Source organism: Vombatus ursinus, unplaced genomic scaffold, assembly GCF_900497805.2.
Source record: "Vombatus ursinus unplaced genomic scaffold, bare-nosed wombat genome assembly UNPS02014778.1, whole genome shotgun sequence".
Lineage (NCBI taxonomy): Eukaryota > Metazoa > Chordata > Mammalia > Diprotodontia > Vombatidae > Vombatus > Vombatus ursinus.
The window spans coordinates 50291682-50310917 of NW_020954556.1; the positions used below are offsets into that span (position 1 = coordinate 50291682).

The following is a 19236-nucleotide window of genomic DNA, read 5'->3' on the forward strand; positions in this document are numbered from 1 at the left end:
AACTCCTTATTTATATTTTATATAATGCTGCCAGCTAGTGGTCCTATCTTATATTGAAATATTGGCAGTAGCATATCACAGTTACTTCAACTACTCTGCTGTCTACACTCTCTGCATGGTCCTTTCTAACCTACAGAAAGGTGAGTTTGTTTGATAAATCCTATTTACCAAAGAGCAAGAGGAAACCTTGCTGATCCTGCCTCACCCCCAAAAGAGGCATATATCTAACGGGAAAACAATTGTAACCCTACAAAAAAGCAAGATTGTGCTCTCATATTACATCATAAATTGAAAATTCTACAGTATCCTACCAAATAGTCTTCATTCATCTTGAGAAAAGCAAAACACTTGAAGTTAAATATTTTTGACCATTTGCAGAGAACTTTACAGAGAAAAAGTCACAAGTACTTTTCTTCACAAGAACAAGCCCCCTCCACAAAGTATATGCACTATTAAAGAATACATATGTTGTCCAAATAGTGTTTGAAGTAATGAGAAGCAGCCTATGGGTAAAAATTTTAGGAAAAAAATTACACAGATTGTCATTGCCTTGTGTAAATGTATTATTTCATTATTTCTTATGCCAGCTAAAAGAGATCTCTCTCTCTTCAAATTCCCCATGAGGCAGTTGTAATGTAAGAGAAAGAGCAATGAATTTGGAGTCATTAGCCCTGGGTTCAGATCCTGGCTCTTTTATTGGCTAGTTTGTAATCTTGGTCAAATTCCTTCAATTCTGTGACTTGGTTTCCTCATCTATAAAATGTGAGTAATTCCTATAGTAACTGTTTCCCAGGGTTGTGAGTAAAACAATCAATTAATCAACAAGCATTTACTAAATACCTACTGCATATCAGGCATTGTGCTCAAAAAGCACTCTGTAAACCTGAAGTTGCTGTTAAAATGCCTAAGTAAAATAACTGATTGTAGCACATTGTCTTTGAACTTAGCACCTCTTGCTCTATGATATGGTTATTTACGTCTATGTCATCTGCTTCTCTTCCCCACTGCCACCCTTACCCCATTAGAGTGTGAGCCACTCAAGGGCAAGGACTGTTTCTGCTCCCATCTTGTATGCACAGGGCCTAATACAGTGCCTTGCACATAGCAGGGGCTTAATGAAGTGTTTAATATTTGTTTGAATGAAAATGAACTGAATTAAATTTAGTCAATAACACATTTTGTGCTTTACAACTGCCATTTTCTGCTGATATGTGACTTCAAGTAGAGAAAATGCTATAGGATTTTACCTCTAGTAAAGAAAGATGCCTTCCTAGTTAGGTAGTCAGATAAAATATTTACTCTCTCAATATATCCTCTGTTTATCAGGAACTCGGATGGAAAGCTGATACTTTGGTCACTTCCCTAATAGATCCATTTCTTTACCTATAATTTTCAAATTTATTCCACTAAAAGGAGGAAGGAAGTAAAACAGAGAAAGCAGGTTGACTTAGCTAATAAAAGAAAAAGTTTCTCCTTTAATAACTTCTGCAGCTATATACAATTTCAATGTTAGTAAGAAAAATCACATTGCACATTCACTTTTGTAAAACTCATAAAAAGCATAAATAGAGAGAATAAACTTGCAGCTTACAGATATTCCCTGTGTTGTCAAAGCTGGTAAAAATATCTTCAACATTTATAGGCCCCTGGTTATTCCTGGAAAATAATCAAAGATTTTCTTTAATGTTTGTGAAACATCAACAACCCTTAATCAAAAAAAAATGAAATTATTATTGGTAATTCTTTATATAGCTGTCATACATCTGCAGCTAAAAAAAGTCTTCCATAGCATCTCGGATTTAGAGCTGGAAGACAGACTTCAGAGTTAAACAAATCCAATCCTCTCATTTTACAAATGAGGTAACTGAGGTGCAAAGAGGTTAATTGACTTGCCCAAGTCACACAGCTAAGCAACTATCTGATGCAGAATTCAAACCCCGGTGTTCCTGACTTCAAGAATACCCAGTCCATGACACCATGTTGCCAACCCTCCAATCTCATTTTCAGAAATATTTCATGATCACTAAAAAAGGAAGAAAAAGTTAACAAGAGTGAGCAAACTGCTTAGATAGTGAGCCAACTGCTTAAACAAACTGCTGAAATAGTCAACATGGTAGCGTTCTTTGCAGACGTTATAGGTACCAAAGACAAGACAATGGCACAGTAGGTGAGGGAGGCATGACAGATACACAAACCATGGTGAGTGGGCAAACCAGAGAACGTGTGTTTTTGCTCAGAATGTTTCATTTACCTAAGATTTAGGATCAGCTAGCATCACTGTGGAGTAAGTTCCACACCTTGTAGAACCCTCAAGGACATTATGGTGTGCTGGGTGAGAACAAGAAACATGGCAGACAAAATCTAAATTATGAGCTATTTTAAAAATAAGGAAGAATGGGGTAGGTTTTTTTTTAAATTTGGTTTTGTATGCATATGAAACTTCTCACAGGAGTAATGAATCCTTGTGCATAAATATGTAAATATGTCATATAATTTCAGCCCCCTCTCCTCCCCCCAACTCTCCTCCCTCCCCCCCCACCCCAGTAATGGAACTTGCTAGCCAGTACTTAGATGGCACAGGGACACTTTACATACATCAACTTTCTTTTTTTTTAATTAATTTATTTTGAATTGTCAACAATCACTTCCATAAGCTTTTGAATTTTAAATTTTTCTCCCCTTCCCTTCCCAAGACAGAGTGCAATCTGATATATGCTATACATATACATTCCTATTAAACATATTTTCCCATTAATGATGTTGTAAGTAAGAATTAGTAGAAGGAACCACCAGAAAGAGGAAACAAAACACAACAGAAGAAAAAAAATTAGCAAACAGTATGTTTCGATCCACAGTCAGACTCCATAGTTCTTTCTCTGATTGTGCATGGCATTTTCTACCAAGTCTTTTGGAGTTGTCTTAGATCCTTGCATTCCTAAGAAGAGCTAAGTCTATCAAAGTTAGTCATCAAACAATGTGGCTGTTATTGGGTATAATGTTCTCCTGGTTCTGTTCACTTCACTCAGCATCAGACCATACAAGTCTTTCTAGGTTTTTCTGAAGTCAGCCTGCTCATCATTTGTTATAGCACAATAGTATTCCATTACATTCATATACCACCACTTGCTCAGCCATTCCCCAATTGATAGGCATCCCCTCAATTTATAATTCTTTGCCACCACAAAAAAAGCTGCTATAAATATTTTTGTACATGTGGGTCCTTTTCCCATTTGTATGATCTCTTTGGGATATAGCCCTAGAAGTGCTATTGCTGGGTCAAACATGAACTTTCTTTTTGACATTTTGATAACTGCATTTCAATATAACTGGTTTCCTTTGTAACCCTATTTATTTTACTTTGTACATTTAAAAACCATATTACGAGAAGGGGCCCACAGGCTTCACCACACTGTCACCAAAGGGGTCAATGACACAAAAAAAAGTTTAAAAAAAAAAACAAACAAAAAACCCTTGAAGCACTTTAAGATCTGCAAAGAAATTTTCATGTTATCTCATTTGGTCCTCAGAACAACCCTAGGATATAGACACTATTATTAGTCCCATTTTACCGATAAGTGAACTAAGGCCAAAAAAGGTCGATGGTCAATAAATATTTATTAAGTACCTACTATGAGCCAGGCACTGTGCTAATTAAGTGACTTACTGAAGGTCAAATAGCTAATAAGTATCTAAGGCAGTATTTGAACTCAGGTCTTCCTCACTCCAAATCCAGTGTTCTATCCACTATACCATCTAAGAAACAGGTTTCTATTGAACCAGACACATGTGTCTGCCTGCTCTGTCATGTGACCAACAGATGGCTGGCCAGATTTGGGGGATAGTTCGTGATTGTGTAATTGAACAAAGCTAACTAACATGGTTCAAAAAGTAATGCTTTGTCTTAATCACACCATACATTAACCCAATAAGCTAACCAGAACGTATGAAGTAGTGATTCTTCATCCTTATTAAACATGTTATCCTGCGCCTTGTCTGTGCATACCATTTTCAAGGCATAAAAACATAATACATGAATCAAGAGAAAGCACAGCAAATGTGAACTTTTTTTGAAATTTTGAGGATAAAAGGATGACTTTTTAATATCTAAAATAATACTATAGCTAATCATTTGCCTGACTATTGTGCCCCAAATCCTATTTTACAGGTACACATGCTATCTTCAGTAGTATATAAATAAATGCATATACAAATATATACTAATTCCTTATAGTTCAGAACTTCTTATAGGAATTCACACGTTTAAAAATCAGGAAAACATTAACATTTAGCGAATCTAAGACTAAATAAACTCAAAATAAAACAATCAAGATAAATGCAATTTTAAAAAAAATCAGAAACCAAGGGAAATAAGAAAAAACCAACAGGTGTATGGAGGAGGCATATGGGGTTCAGAAAGCAAATGTAATAGATTTTTGCAGGGTAGAAAACGTAAAGATATACTCCAACCTTCACAGAGGATGGAGAAATGATCTAGCACTAAAATGAAGAGTCACACATATAGCATATGGAAAGAACAGATGTGAAAGCATTATGAAAATTCACAAGATGCTATTCCAAAGAGATCCTTTTTTAATTAACTAGTATAGGCAAAGGAAGAATACAGTGGGCACATGCAAAAGGCACTAAGACAGGCGAGGTCAAAGGATACGAACAGTTTTCAAAGGAAGAAATCAAGCTATTAACAACCATATGGAAAAAATGCTCCAAATCACTAATGATGGAAGAAATGCAAGTTAAGGAAACTCTGTGGTTCCAGCTCATATCCACAAAATGGGCAAACATGACAAAAAAAGATAAGGGTAAATATTGGAGATGAAGGGAAACAGGCATACACTAATGCTCCTTTGGTGGAGCTGTGAATTGGTCCAGACTATTTTGAAAAACAATTTGGAACCATGTCTAAAAATTCATTAAACTGTACATAACCTTTGACTCAGAGACACCACTACAAGATTACTCCTCAAAAAAATCCAAGAAAGATGAAAGAGATCCATATATGCAAAAATATTACAGCATCTCTTTTTGTAGCAGCAAAAAACTTATAACTAAGAGAGTACCCATCTACTGGGGAATAGTTAAACTATGATAAATGAATATAACAGAGTATTATTACACTGTGAAAAATGACAAAAGGGATGCTTTCAGAGAAAATTAGGATTATTTTTATGAACTGATGCAGAAAGAAGGGGGTAAGTGTTGAGGGGGGAAACTTTATGCAATAAACATCATAAAGAAAATAATTTTTTTGAACAGTAGTAGAATGCTAGTCACTTCTTGACAGGGGAAAGTGATGGATGGCCTCAAGATGTAAATGGAGACATACATTTCTGAACATAACCAATGCAAGAATTTGCTTTACTATACAGATCTGGTACAATAATTTTCTTTTTCTTTTGTTTGTGTTCAATTCAGGTGGGGGGAGATAAGAAAGGAAAAAAATTAATGCTTGCTAAATGAAAAAATAATTTAACTTCTTTTCAAAAGCACTGCTAGGGGCTGTGGGTCCAGGGGTAGCTCTTATGCTATTTGAGGACCTGAAATAAATGAGCCACTGAAGCTAGAAGAATATGTATGTGTGTGTGTGTGTGTGTGTGTGTGTGTGTGTGTGTGTACACATGGAAATTAATTAGCACAGGGATAAGAACTGGACTTGCTATTTCATTGGTGCAAAAAATCTCCAAATGAGAGAAGTACTTCCACCAATGCAGACAGAAGTTCTCCACAACTTCCAGTCTTAGAGATCTACCTTGAAGATGAAGAGATTGTGATTTGACTATAATCACACAGCTATCATGTGTTAAAGGAAGAACTTGAACCCCAGGAATCCTTACTTCAAGGATGACTATGAATTCTCCATTCTGCCTCTCATGGCAATTAATCAGCTCACTGAATGCCTAACAAATCTGTAATTAGTCAGTCAAATAGCATTTATTAAGCACTTACTATATGCCAGGAAGTTAAGTACTAGAGACACAAAGAAAAGTAAAAACCACTCTCTGCTATCAAGGAACTCACATTTTAATGGGGAAAACAATATCTAAATAACTAGGCACACACCAGACATGTGTGGAGTAAATAGAAGGTCATCTTAGAAAGCAAGGCACTAGCAGCTAGGAGAACCCAGAAAAAACATGCAACAGAAAGTGAGATTTGAGTTGAGTCATGAAGGAAGTCAAGAAGCTAAGAGACAGAGGTGAGGCTGGAGAGCAGTCCAGTCATGGGAGAGAGCCAGGGCAAAGGCACAGAGATGGGAGACAGCTCTAGCGTAGTGACTCACAAAAATAGATAGATAGATAGATAGATAGATAGATAGATAGATAGATAGATAGATAGATAGATAGATAGATAGATAGATAGATATAGATAAATAGATATATATATTGAAAATCAAAGAATGTTCTAGCTGTAAGAGATCTTAGAGGTCATCTAATCTGGCCCCGGTGCACTATCACCTTACTGACATATTTCCCTAATAAATAGTTTCTTCCCTACGACCTTCAAATATTCCCAAGTCTTTCCCATCCTTAAAAAACCTTCACTGATCCCAACAATCTCTTCAAGGTATCCTCCTATATCTCTCTTCCTTTTCTTGATCAAACTCCTTGAAACTCTACACTTGCTTTGACTTCCTTTCCCGAACTTCATCATGCAACTGAAACTATTCTCTGCAGAATTACCAACACTCTCTTCACTGTCCAATTTGCCTCCCTTTCTGACAGCTTTCTGAATCTCCTTTGCTGGATCGTCATCCATATCATGCCCCCAACTCTGGGTCTTCCCCAAGCCTCTACTCTAGGTCCTCTTCTCCCTCTGCATTCTCTCTTTGTAATCCTATCAACTGCCATAGCAGCTTTAACTATCATCTTCAAGCAGATGACTCTAGATAGCCAACCTCAGCCTATTTGCCAGATTTTTATCCTCAACACTGATTGTCTATTAGACATTTATTTCAAATTGTATGTCCCAAAAACCTCTCAAACTGATACACTGTCTTTCCTTTAAAACTCTCCCATCTTTCCACCTTTAGTATTTCTCTTGAAGGCAACATCTTTCTGGACTCCTTACTCTCCATCACTTCACATATCCAGTTACCAAACCTTGATGTTTCTAACTTCACAAAATCTCTCCCTCTGACCCCTTCTCTCTATTCATATATCTACCACATTAATTCAGGTTCTCAACAGCTCTCACCTAGATTACTGCAAAAGCCACCTAATTGGACTCATTGTCTCAAGACTTACCACACCAGTTCATCCTACATGCTACTGCCAAAGTGGTTTTCTTTAAGCTCTGATCTGACCATGTGACTCCCCAACTCAATCAGGTCCAGTGGCTTCCTTTTACTTCTTGGATCAAATATAAACTCCACTGTTAAGCTTTTAAATCCTTACACAATCTGGCACCAGACTATCTTTCCAGTCTCATTGGATATCACTCTCTTTCCTGCACTCTGCAATCTAGCCAAACTGGATTTCTCTAAGTTCCTTACACAGGACACTACATCTGTCATTTCTGGGCCTTTGTAAGGTCTGTCCCATAGGCCTGGAGTGTATCCTCTCTTTAATCTGATTCACAGTCTCTTCCTTTATGGTGCAGTTCAAGTACCATCTTCTGCATGAAGCCTGTCCTGATCCCTGCCCCACGTTACACCCCAACTGCTAGTACCTTCCCTCTCAAGATATCCTGTATTTATTACTTAATATATATGTGCATATATCAACCAATTTTAAAATTTTTCTCACTTACATGGAAAAAAAATTTAAACATTCTTTTTTTAAAATGTTGAGTTTCAAATTCTATCCCTCCTTCCTGCCCCTTCCCCACCTACTGGAAAGGCAAGTCATTTGATGCAAAACATATTTCCATATTAGCCATGTTACAAAAGAAAATAGATCCCTCCAAAGAAATTCAAGAAAAATAAAGAAAGTTTTAAAAGTATGCTTCAATCTGCATTCAGACTTTATCTGTTCTTTCTCTGGTGGTGGATAGCATTTTTCATCATAAGTCCTTCAGAACTGTCATGGATCACTGTATTGCTCAGAATAGTTAAATGATTCACAACCAATCATTGTACAATATTGCTGTTACTGTGTACAATGTTCTCCTGGTTCTGCTCACTTCACTTTGTATGAGTTCACATAAGTTCAGGTTTTCTGAAATCATCCTGGTCATCATTTCTTATATCACAATGGTATTCCATCACTATGATATACCACAATTTATTTAGTCATTCTTCAATTGATGAGCATTCCCCTCAATTTCTAATTCTTTGGCACCACAAAAAGAGCTGCTATAAATATTTGTGTACACATAGGTCCTCTTCCTTTTGCTATGATCTCTTTGGGATAGAGAGCTAGTAGTATTATTGCTGGGTCAAAGGGTATACAGTTTTATAACCCTTTGGGCATAGTTCCAAATTGCTCTCTAGAATGGCTGGATCAGTGCAAAACTCTACCAACAATGCATTAGTGTTACTGACCTTAAATTTATGCTGCATAACATTATATATGTCCTTATCTCTCCCAATTGAATGCAAGGTCTTTGAAAGCTGGGATTCTCATCCTTTTATTTGTTTCTTCAATGCCTAGTACAGTGTCTTGCATATAGTAGGAGCTTAGTTAATATTTGTTGATTAATTGCTATATAAACATGGAGGTACACAGCTATAGCTACATGGATGGAAGGGAGGGATGGATAGAGGGAAGGAATTGATGGTTAATTGCTTACAGCAATGGAGGGATGGATGGAAGGATAATACAGCCTAGCAACATTCTCTTCAGTAAATGCAGTGCAGTGCAGTGCACAACAACAGTCATTCCTTAGTAAGGAATCTTCTTTCAGCTATACCATTAGTCACAAAGTCAAAGACTGTTCATTGTTCCTGGAGTCACCTTCTTCACTAAAGTGTCAATTCTACAAGCCTCTCTGCCTGCAAGCTTTCAACTGACTATGTCATGCCTGATCTATAAAGTTGAGGTGGCAATGAACATAAGGAAAAGAGTTTTTTGACATTATCTCTACAAGCTTCAATAGTGCTGTATTTACAGTAGCAGCACTTAATATCAAATGAAGTTAAATTTTTACCAGCTATTTAAGAATTTCAAATCTTCACTTCAATTTTATCTCAAATGAGATAATATTTGTAAAGTTCTTATTACACTGCTTGGTACATGGTAAGTGCTACATAAATATTAGTTATTATTATTATTACATTAGACTCTCTCTAGGTGACACAGTGTATACAGCACTGGACCAGGACTCAAGAAGATCTGAGTTCAAATCCCACCTCAGCACTTACTAGCTTTGTGACCTTCAGCAAGTCACTTAACCTTTTTCTGACTCAGTTTCCTCCACTGTAAAATGGGGACAATAAGAATACCTACCTCCAATGGATGTTATGAAGACAAAATAATATTTGTAAAGTGTTTTGTAAATTTTAATATGCTTAAAGTGCTATATAAATGGTAGCTATTAGCTACAGAACAGTGTTTCAAAGACTTTTAATTGACATTAATCTGATTCCTTTCTCCTATGTCAACCAAGAATACATATTTTCCTATACAACCACAAAAAAAAAAAAAATCCAACAATCTAAGACTTTATACAATCCCTCCAAGGTGGTCTAAAGTACAAGGCCTAATGGTTAAACAGCAGGGACTGAAAATTATTTGAGGAAAGTCTGAGGGTGAATTGACAAAGAGAAAGAAAAAACCCTAGCGCCTCAAAACACTGTGAATTAAAAGACAGGGTTAAAAGGAAATGGGTAGTAAGAAGGTAAGAAAGTAGTAAGGGGGCAGCTAGGTGGCGTAGTGGATAGAGTACCAGCCCTGGAGTCAGGAGGACCTGAGTTCAAATCCAGCATCAGACACTTGATACTTAACTAGCTGTGTGACCCTGGGCAAGTCACTTAAACCCATTTCCTAGCGCGAAAGAAAGGAAAGAAAGAAAGAAAGAAAGAAAGAAAGAAAGGAAAGAAAGAAAGAAAGAAAGAAAGAAAGAAAGAAAGAAAGAAAGAAAGAAAGAAAGAAAGAAAGAAAGAAAGAAAGAAAGAAAGATAGATAGTAAAAAAGACCTGAGTTCAAGTCCCACATATTGGCTATGCAACCCTGAGCAAATCAGCTTCTCAGCTGCCCAGACAACTCTAGAAGAGTAAGGTTAGCAGGACAAAGGCTTCTTTCACTGATAAAGGAGCTTTCCTCAGTGAGGAAGTCAAAGGAATGAACTAAGAAAAAGAAAAAAGGAAGCGGGTAGTACCTAAAGATACTGTGGTTGTAAACCTAGGGGTTAAAAATAAAAGACAGGGGTGCAGCTAGGTAGTACAGTGGATAGAGCACTGGCCCTGGAGTCTGCAGGACCTGAGTTCAAATTCGACCTCAGACACTTGACACTTACTAGCTGTGTGACTCTGGGCAAGTCACTTAACCCCAACTGCCTCACCAAAAAAAAAAAAAAAAAAAGACGGGGTAAGAGAGAGGAATATATGACATGGAGGGTTGCAGAATGGTTACAGAAGAAAAAAAAAGTGAAAAATCTCTATTCTAAAGTCATTGTCACAGACTAAGATTGCTCCAGAGCTCTTTCAAAAGCATTTTTTAAAAATACTTTAAAGACAGATTTTTATCCTTCTGAGAAGGCAATCTTTATCAGTCACTTAGAGGGAGCAGAAAGCAGGATAGTCTAGTAGGAATTGCACTAAATTTGGAATGAAATGATCTGAGTTCAAATCCCAGTTCTGCTGCATAACCGCCATGGGATGTTGGGAGAATCATTTCATGTCTCTGGGCATCTATAGCTAAGGGGCTTAGACTAAGGGGTCTCCAAGGACACTTGCAGCTCCTTCCACATTCACAATCCCATAATAAGTGGTTACCACATATGAGTATGGAAGAACAATACATTCCAAGGACTTATAACTCATACAGATACCCCTTCTCCCAACAGAGATCACAGTTCTTCTGCATCTTAGCCTTCAAGAGTTGCTGTGGCTTAAAAAAATTAATTCCTTTGCAGTCAACTGGGTAATTAGACCAAACAGAGCTAGGCTGTTCATCACTAGGGCCATACTCAAAGCCCTTCTAACTTGATAGAATCTCCTAGAGCTTGTCATAGCCTTCAAGAGCCCAGGATCACCTCTAGTCAATAATGAGGCTTCAGTATAGAAAAAATGACATGGAAACTTTTAAACCTACCACCACAATAGTTAAAGGTTTTTAAGCAAAGCCAATCAAACAGTACTTACCCAGATTTAGGGTATAATTTCACATGCCCAAAATTACAATTGCATGAAAATCTATCTAAACAGGCAATCCCTTCCATTTTCTACATATAAGTACGACATATTTTAATGGCACTAGACTTACATCTAGAGGTCTTAAACTGAGGAGACAACAGTGAGAACAAACATGTTTACTAACACATTCTTCTACCACAACAACAATTACTAAGTGAAAACCACGACCACCACCACCACTACTACTACTACAACTATGCCTTTATATCTCTAGGGATAAAATTCTCCCTATCTGATGTAAGAACTGTACCTATGATGGGTTACAGTTGTGTAATCCTCATGCCATCAAACTGACTTTACACACAATTCCTCCCTATCACTAGCCTGTATTACCTGAGAATCTACATGGCATATGCCACGATTTATGTGCACCCTATAGCTAAAGAATATGGCCTTTGGGGGTTGATTTTTTTCCCTAGAGAAGCTCGTTGCAATTTTGCTGCAGTGGGCTCTTTGTATTAGAAAGATGCACCATAGTCAAAGACAATGTCATTCTTGACTTCCTGCCCATTCTACACTCCCAGGACAAGCAGAAAGTCAAGAGTGCCAGCCTTCTAATTCAGCAGTCGTCATAGCAACAGAAGTCCTATACAAAGAATGGAGGACAGTTCGGGCCTCTCAGCTTTTTATGTACCTAAGACATGTGTACATTTATGAATGAATAACACAAGCACTTCTACAGTACCCAATACAATAGAGGTACTTTAAAGCAACCATAACATGTAAATTCCTATTACGCTAAAATGAAATGTAGGTTTTAAGGGAAAAAATAATCTTGGGATTTAGCTATAAGTAGCCTCTATATAAGACCAAGAAGTAGTCAGGAGAGAGCAGGACAAATAGCTCAATATTTTTTTTTTTGTATAAACCTCTCTAATGATAGATTGGCTAAAGGCAGCTTTTTCTACATGCATCCTTTTGATGACAAAAGAGCCTCTCAGATGAAGATAATGGTAAAGTACCAAAGGGTCAGGAATGTTTTGCTAGCAAAGTACTTTAAGGGTCACTCATAAATCAATCTTCTCATTTTAGATTTTTAAAGTCTTGGTATTTGCTCTGGAATGGTTTACTAGGTTCATGTACATAGGAGAGAAAGGATATATCCTGGGATACTTGTAAACCTAGTTTTTAAGTTCCCTTTGACAAAGTCAAAGGGTCTCTTTTATTTTTTTCTCTCCAGTCATGATTTTGCTGATCTCATCCATTTCCTATGTTCGATTATCACACAGCTAATTCCTGGGATCTATGCATAGTACAAATCTCTCCCATGAATTCTTATTGAGATCTAATCTCCAACTACCTATTGAATGTTTCCACCTGGATATTCCACTAGTACCTCAAAGGTCCAAAAGTGAATTCATCATCTTCCTACCTAAACTTGCTCTTCCTTCCAATTTCTCTAATTCCAGGGTACAGAGGAATTATCCCTTCCATACTCCTGGAAGTTCTGCTTCTCTTGAGATAGCCCAAGTTTGCATTAGCTTTTGTGAAAGTCACATCACACTGCAGACTTATGACTTACAATGCACTTACCTTTTTCATGCAAACTGTTGCCTGACCATGCCTCCCCTATTATACTTATGATGTCAATTTTTTTGAAACCAAGTATAAGGCTTTTTAGAAATGTATATAACCTATGGAATTTCATCTTACAGCATTAAGCTCAACACATTAGCTAAGTGTTTTCCAAAGTGAGGTGCATGAGACAATACATGAAAGTACATCTTGTGGAATCCATCAATCAGAGGATGTACTCCATGTGTCCTTTACCACAAGAACCAATCCTAGAAGCAGGTCTTAAACATGATCCCATCATCCTCTTTTTGTTGTCCTCCCATCACAAGGATCTGACCTTGTGAAGTGATTTGGGAAGAAAGGGGTATATACTAGGTTTCATGGGAAAATTTTCTGGAAATTTTTATTAAGCACTTCCTGAGTACTAGGTCCTATCCTAAGAACTTTACAAATATCATCTCATTTAATCTTCACGTGCGAAGTAGGTGCTACCTACCTTTTGTAATGGTAAAACTCTAGTCTTCTATAAAATATCCCTTGCAAATGTCTACCTCCTAATTCATCAAAGATTTAATTAATCTTATGTAAAATTATATGAGAAAGTAGACATATAAGTCATTATTGATGTTCCCTTTTTTTCCCTCCCCTCTGTGATGCCCTCAGAAGAGATCTCTAAATGCCTTCATAATTGTGTCATCCCCCATTCGGATCTCCTCTTTATAGGAAGCCCTCTGGTCCCATCCAAGGGATTTTCCTGTCTCTCTTCTTTTAGTACAATTTCTACCTCCCCTATAAATTCCAAGGGTGGGAGCTCTCCTGTTCTTGATGGTGAAAACAGTTTGATATAAATATCTTTGCAGATCTCCATCTTTGTTCTATTGTTTTGTCCTTCTAGCTATCCTCAAAATCCTTCTAGTAACTCAGGGTTCCAAAGGAGAGAGCACAAGCTCTGGCAGGTTATACCATGCTGAACAGACTTTTGAGTATGGTAAGAGCATAGTACATACAACAGACTATGTCTTCTTTCCAAGGACCAGCCCAGCAAAGGACAGAAAAGCTCTTTACCAGTAGACTAGTCAATTGTCAAGGCCATGGCAACCCAATTTAAAAAAATGGCCCTCAGTCTTATGTGTCCCCCTTCCACTTCTGAAGTGAAGGTGACAAAGTGGCAGAAAAGGGGATAAGAATCACACAATTTTTAGATTGTCTGCAAACATTAACTTAGACTTTAGTATGGTAAATGTAAAATCTTTGTCCAATGACCAACAAATGGACACACAACTAGAAGAACTGAACCACAGCAATCTAGACATTTTGACCAGAAACAAAATGGAAAAACAGAAGGAGTTGCAGTTTCTCCTTGAAGAGGCAAATAAAGGAGATGGCAGAGATGATTTAACTGTGCATCCAAAGGGAACAAAAAACATCATTTCATAGGCCATTTGATCATTTCATATATTACAGTGCTCATAATAAGTATTTGCAAAAAAAACTATCATAAAAATAATTACAGCTTATGTGTCAACATCTGTTACAAGAAATGAAGAGGTAAAGAAATTATAACAAGTGAATGAATGAAAAAGCATTTATTAAGCACTTAGTATGTGCCAACTATTATGCTAAGCACTACAGAAACAAACTGAGAAATATTACAGTCGCTGCTCTCAAGGAACTCGTATTCTAATAGAGGGAAACAATATATAGAGGAGGTTTCAACTGCAAGTCAGATGGAAAAGCCCAGTGGTCTTCACAGTGTCATGGCAAGACAGATGGCAATGTATCTTATTTTCATTGATAAAATCATATCGGTTTCTGATACTGATCTGATGGTGCCAAGGATTTGGTGGTAAGAATTGTCTTTTCAGGATCTTCAAGTAGATGTGGCTACTAAGGAGGTTGGAGACCATAGCATTTGGAGAGGCAAATGCCAAATAAAGACTGCTCCATTGAATGATGGCTACAAGGGCCAGGCTGGAAGCAGAGCTGGTGGTCTGAGGGGCCTCTGTCAAGGTCTGAGGGGAGATAGTGGTGCAGACTGTGGTAGTGAAACCACCTAGCACATGCTAATCCTGGCCTCTCCCTCAGCGCACCATGCTAAAAAAACTTTATCAGATGGAAGAGGGGCAAACTTGTGATTTCATTGGTTCAGGGAGCTCCCTAGTGATCAAATTCCCTTCAAATAATGCAAATCATCAACTGTTCTGCAAAAGAAATTTGACAGGAGAATTAAGAGAATAAGTGACTTGCCTAGAATCATACAGTCAGTGGGTGTGAAGGCAGAACAAGAATGCAGGCCATTTTGGCTCTAAGGCCAGCTCCCTATCCACTATGTATGTGGTCTCTCAAGAATTCTGTAAGATCCTCCAAAGTAAGTCAACATATACATGATAGCTGGTGGCTCCAAAGCAAAGCAGACATAGGAAAGAATAGTGAAAAATTTAAGAGAAATTGAGTCAAGACTAAGGAAAGAGAAAAACCAAATGTGGGCCACCCAGAAACCTCATCATGCCTACACATCTTGAATACTTTCTTTGAGAAATCGATCAGAAGCAGTGGATAGAGAACCTGCCCTGGAGTCAGGAGGACCTGAGTTCAAATCCAGCCTCAGACTCTTGACACTTACTAGCTATGTGACCTTGGGCAAGTCACTTTAACCCCATTGCTTACCAAAAAAAGAAAAAGGAAAAGAAAAGAAAAGAAAGAAAAAAATGGATCAGAAGCTACTGGACATGATAAGCACTAAATCACAAAAAATGAAATTCACTATGTTTTTATAGGCAAAAAACTATTTATTGATATAACAGTAATTACTGAATCAGTTGTCTGTGTAAGTCATATCACTGACTTTTTGGAGCAAAGAGAAAAATTAATACAAAGCTAGAGGAATAAAATGAGATAGAAGATATGGTGTGCAATTAAAACTATTGTTTAAATATACTATAGGAAGAATGGACCTATTTAAATAAGCTACTGATGTCAAAAACAGGATATAAATAAACTGCTCCCAATGCCTTCCTTTATAGAGAACAGAAACTGGACTTTTGGTCTCACTCCACTCTGCATCTGCTACTTTGCCTGGTTTCAAGTTTATGGAACAAGATGCTCCATCCCCGAGTATGCCTTGGTGTTCCTCCTATTTTCACTCCTGCTCTCTTGCTTCCTTTTGTGTGTTGTCTCCCCATTAGATGGTAAGCCCCTTGAGGGCAGGGGCTGTCTTTCTTTTTATTAATTGTATCCCCTCTGCAAGCCCAATTCCTGGCATACAATAGGTGCTTAATAAATGTTTACTGGATTGAACTGGATGAAAGAACACCAATTCCATTTACAAATAAGTTTATCTTTCCACGATTACCAAAACTATCTTACTAAGGCACTGACAACGACAAAGGCACTAGGATCATAAGCCTCAAAAACATTTAATAACATCCTATTGCTCACTGAATAAAATATACAAATTTCTGATATTTAAGGTCTTCTGGCTCTAATCTACCTTTCCAACCTTATTTTCTTTTTTGTTTTTCAGGAAGTACATGAATTTATTAATTGTATTATTTAAAAAAGTACCTCAAAAATTTGAGATTATACCCTATGAAATTAGATTTAAAACCACATTTCCTATTTTTTTAAACATTTTTATTTAAAGTTTTGAATTCCAAATTCTATCCCTTCTTCCCTCCTGCCTCCCTGAGAAGGTAAGCAATCAGACATAGGTTATACATGTGCAATTACATAAAACATTTTCATATTAGTCATTTTGTGTAAGAAGACTCGAATAAAAGAAAAAAATGAAAGAAAGTGAAAAATAGTATGCTTCAGTCTGTATTCAATCAATATTAGTTCTTTCTCTGGAGGCAGATACTATGCTTTATTACTAGTCCTTTGAGATTGTCTTAGAGATCATTGTATTGCTGAGAATAGCTAAGTCATTCACAATTCTTCACTTAACAATACTGCTGTTACTGTGTACAACACTCTCCTGGTTCTGTTCACTTCCCTATGCATCAGTTCAAGTAAGTCTTTCCAGGTTTTTCTAAAAATCACCCTGTTTGCCATTTCTTATAGCACAATAATATTCTGTTACAATCATATACCACAACTTGTTTAGCCATTCTCCAATTGACGGGCATCCCTTCAATTTCTAATTCTTAGCCACCACAAAGAGCTGCTATAAATATTTTTGTACAAATAGGTCCTTTCCCCCTTTCCTGGTTGTCTTTGGGATATAGACCTAGTAGTGATATTGCTGGATCAAAGGTACACACAGCTTTATAGCCCTTTAGGCATAGTTCCAAATTGTTCTCTAGAATAGTTGGATCAGTTCACAACTCTACCAACAATGCATTAGTGTCCCAATTTTCCCACATCCCTCCAACATCCAATATTTTCCTTTTTTGTCATATTAGCCACTCTGAGGTGGCACCTCAAAATTGTTTTAATTTGCATTTCTCTGATCAATGGTGATTTAGAGCATTTTTTTCATATGACTGTAGATAACTTTGATTTCTTCGTCTGAAAACTGCCTGTTCATATCCTTTGACCATTTATGAATTGGGGAATGACTTGTATTTCTATAAATTTGACTCAGTTCTCTATATTTGAGAAATGAGGTCTTTGTTAGAAATATTTGTTGCAAAAAATTTTTCCCTGCTTTCCTTGTAATTTTGCCAACCCTTATTTTCTATTCCTTCTTTTCACATACTCTACATTCTAGTCAAGTCAAACTACAAGCTGTCCTATCAACATTTTCTGAATCCTTCTCTTCTTTTCAGAGAGAGCTTAGTTACCAACTCTTCTATGAAGCCATGACTGGTCAACTGTGCTAAAAGTATTCTCTCCCTCCTCAAATTTTGCTTATCTATATACATATTTATATACAAATTACATACATATATGTTATATACATATATATATATATATAATTTGATACACAGACACACACATATACCCCTCTTCTCCTTCCCAGTCCCCTAAACCGATCCTAATATGAAATCATCTCTTATCTCCTCACCATCTTGACTGCTCTGTTGTAGACATGTAGCAGATTGTCAATGCCTTTCTCAAAACATTGTGCCAGAGCTAAAGACAAATACTCCAGCTGTGGGTTAAGGTTGAGTAGAATAGCGTCGCCCTGTAACTTCTCTTGTTCTGCATACTATGTTTCTGTTAATCCAGTACAAAAACACTCCAGCCTTTGGGGGTCTGCCATGTCACCCTGTCGACTCTTACTGAATTTGCAGTTTGATGTCTAGACATACTTCAACAGGACTGCAATGTGTGCAGGTTATCTTTTTAATCAAAAATACTTTGCATTTACCTTTTTCACATTTTGTATTTATTTATCCATGAGTATGTTGTTTCTTTCTAGGAGAATGTAATTTCCTTAATGGCAGAGACTATATTGTGTCTTGTCTTCCTGTACCACTATGTCTTACATCAAGTAGGAAGTCAATAAATGATTGTTGACTGAATTGAACTAACCTACGTGTAGGCCTTTTGTTTATTCCTAATACACTTCAGCTCATTAGATTTGACCCATAATTCTGGCCTGCAGAGATTTCTCTGGATCCTCACTATGATCCAAAACATTAGTCATCCCTCTCAGCTTCATGACACTTGCTACCCTGATAAGGGCACCCTACCCTCCATATCAGGATGAAGATCCTGATTGACAAAAATGAACAAGTTTTTTTTTTTGTTGTTTTTAATCACAAGCAGTTAGCCTTGGTTAGAGTCTGAAGAACTGTGCCACTGATTATGAAAATAACTAAGAGTGATAGCACTCAAGCTGCAAGCATTTATTAAACATTTACTTTGTGTATGAGAGACTGTGCTAAGTGTTGAGAAAGTAAAGAAAGGCAAAAACACAGTCCCTGCGCTAAAAAGCTCACATTCTAATGGCGCTGACAACATGCAAATAAGCATGTCTATACAAAATGAACACAGAGTACATTGGAGGAAATCTCAGAGAATAAAAACAAGCAACTGTAACACTAATGCATTTGTATGGAGTGCCACAGTTTACAAAGTATTTTAACATGCATTATCTCATTTGATACTCAACAAAAACTGTACGAGGGTAAAGTTATGAGCAAGCTGGAATACTGAGGGCTTGTAAGCTATAGTGAAAAGACTGATGGCCTTTGGGTCAGGAGGCCTGGGTTTAAATCCTGGCTGTAACACTTGGGAGTTCCGTGATTTGGGAAAATCATTTAAACTGTGAGTTTCAGTTTTACATCTTTAAAACGGGATTGATAAACTATGCACTAACCACCCCACACAACTGTTGTGGGAAAAGCATTTTTGCAAATTTTACCCTGTTGTATAAATGTGAGTTATTACCATTATGCCCCCTTTTTACTGGATTAGGAAACTGAGGCTCAGTAAAATTAAGTGACTTAGTCACTTCACAT

The 19236-nt window shown here is 37.1% G+C and overlaps 1 protein-coding gene across 1 annotated transcript in view; it reads right to left on the reverse strand.

Moving 5' to 3' along the window:
• The window catches only part of CAMKMT (calmodulin-lysine N-methyltransferase), a 502405-nt gene that overhangs the window by 466171 nt on the left and 16998 nt on the right, over positions 1 to 19236 (reverse strand). Inside the window, 1 exon segment of the mRNA XM_027865015.1 lies at positions 1592 to 1656. Within this exon segment, the coding sequence (XP_027720816.1) occupies positions 1592 to 1656 (65 nt within the window).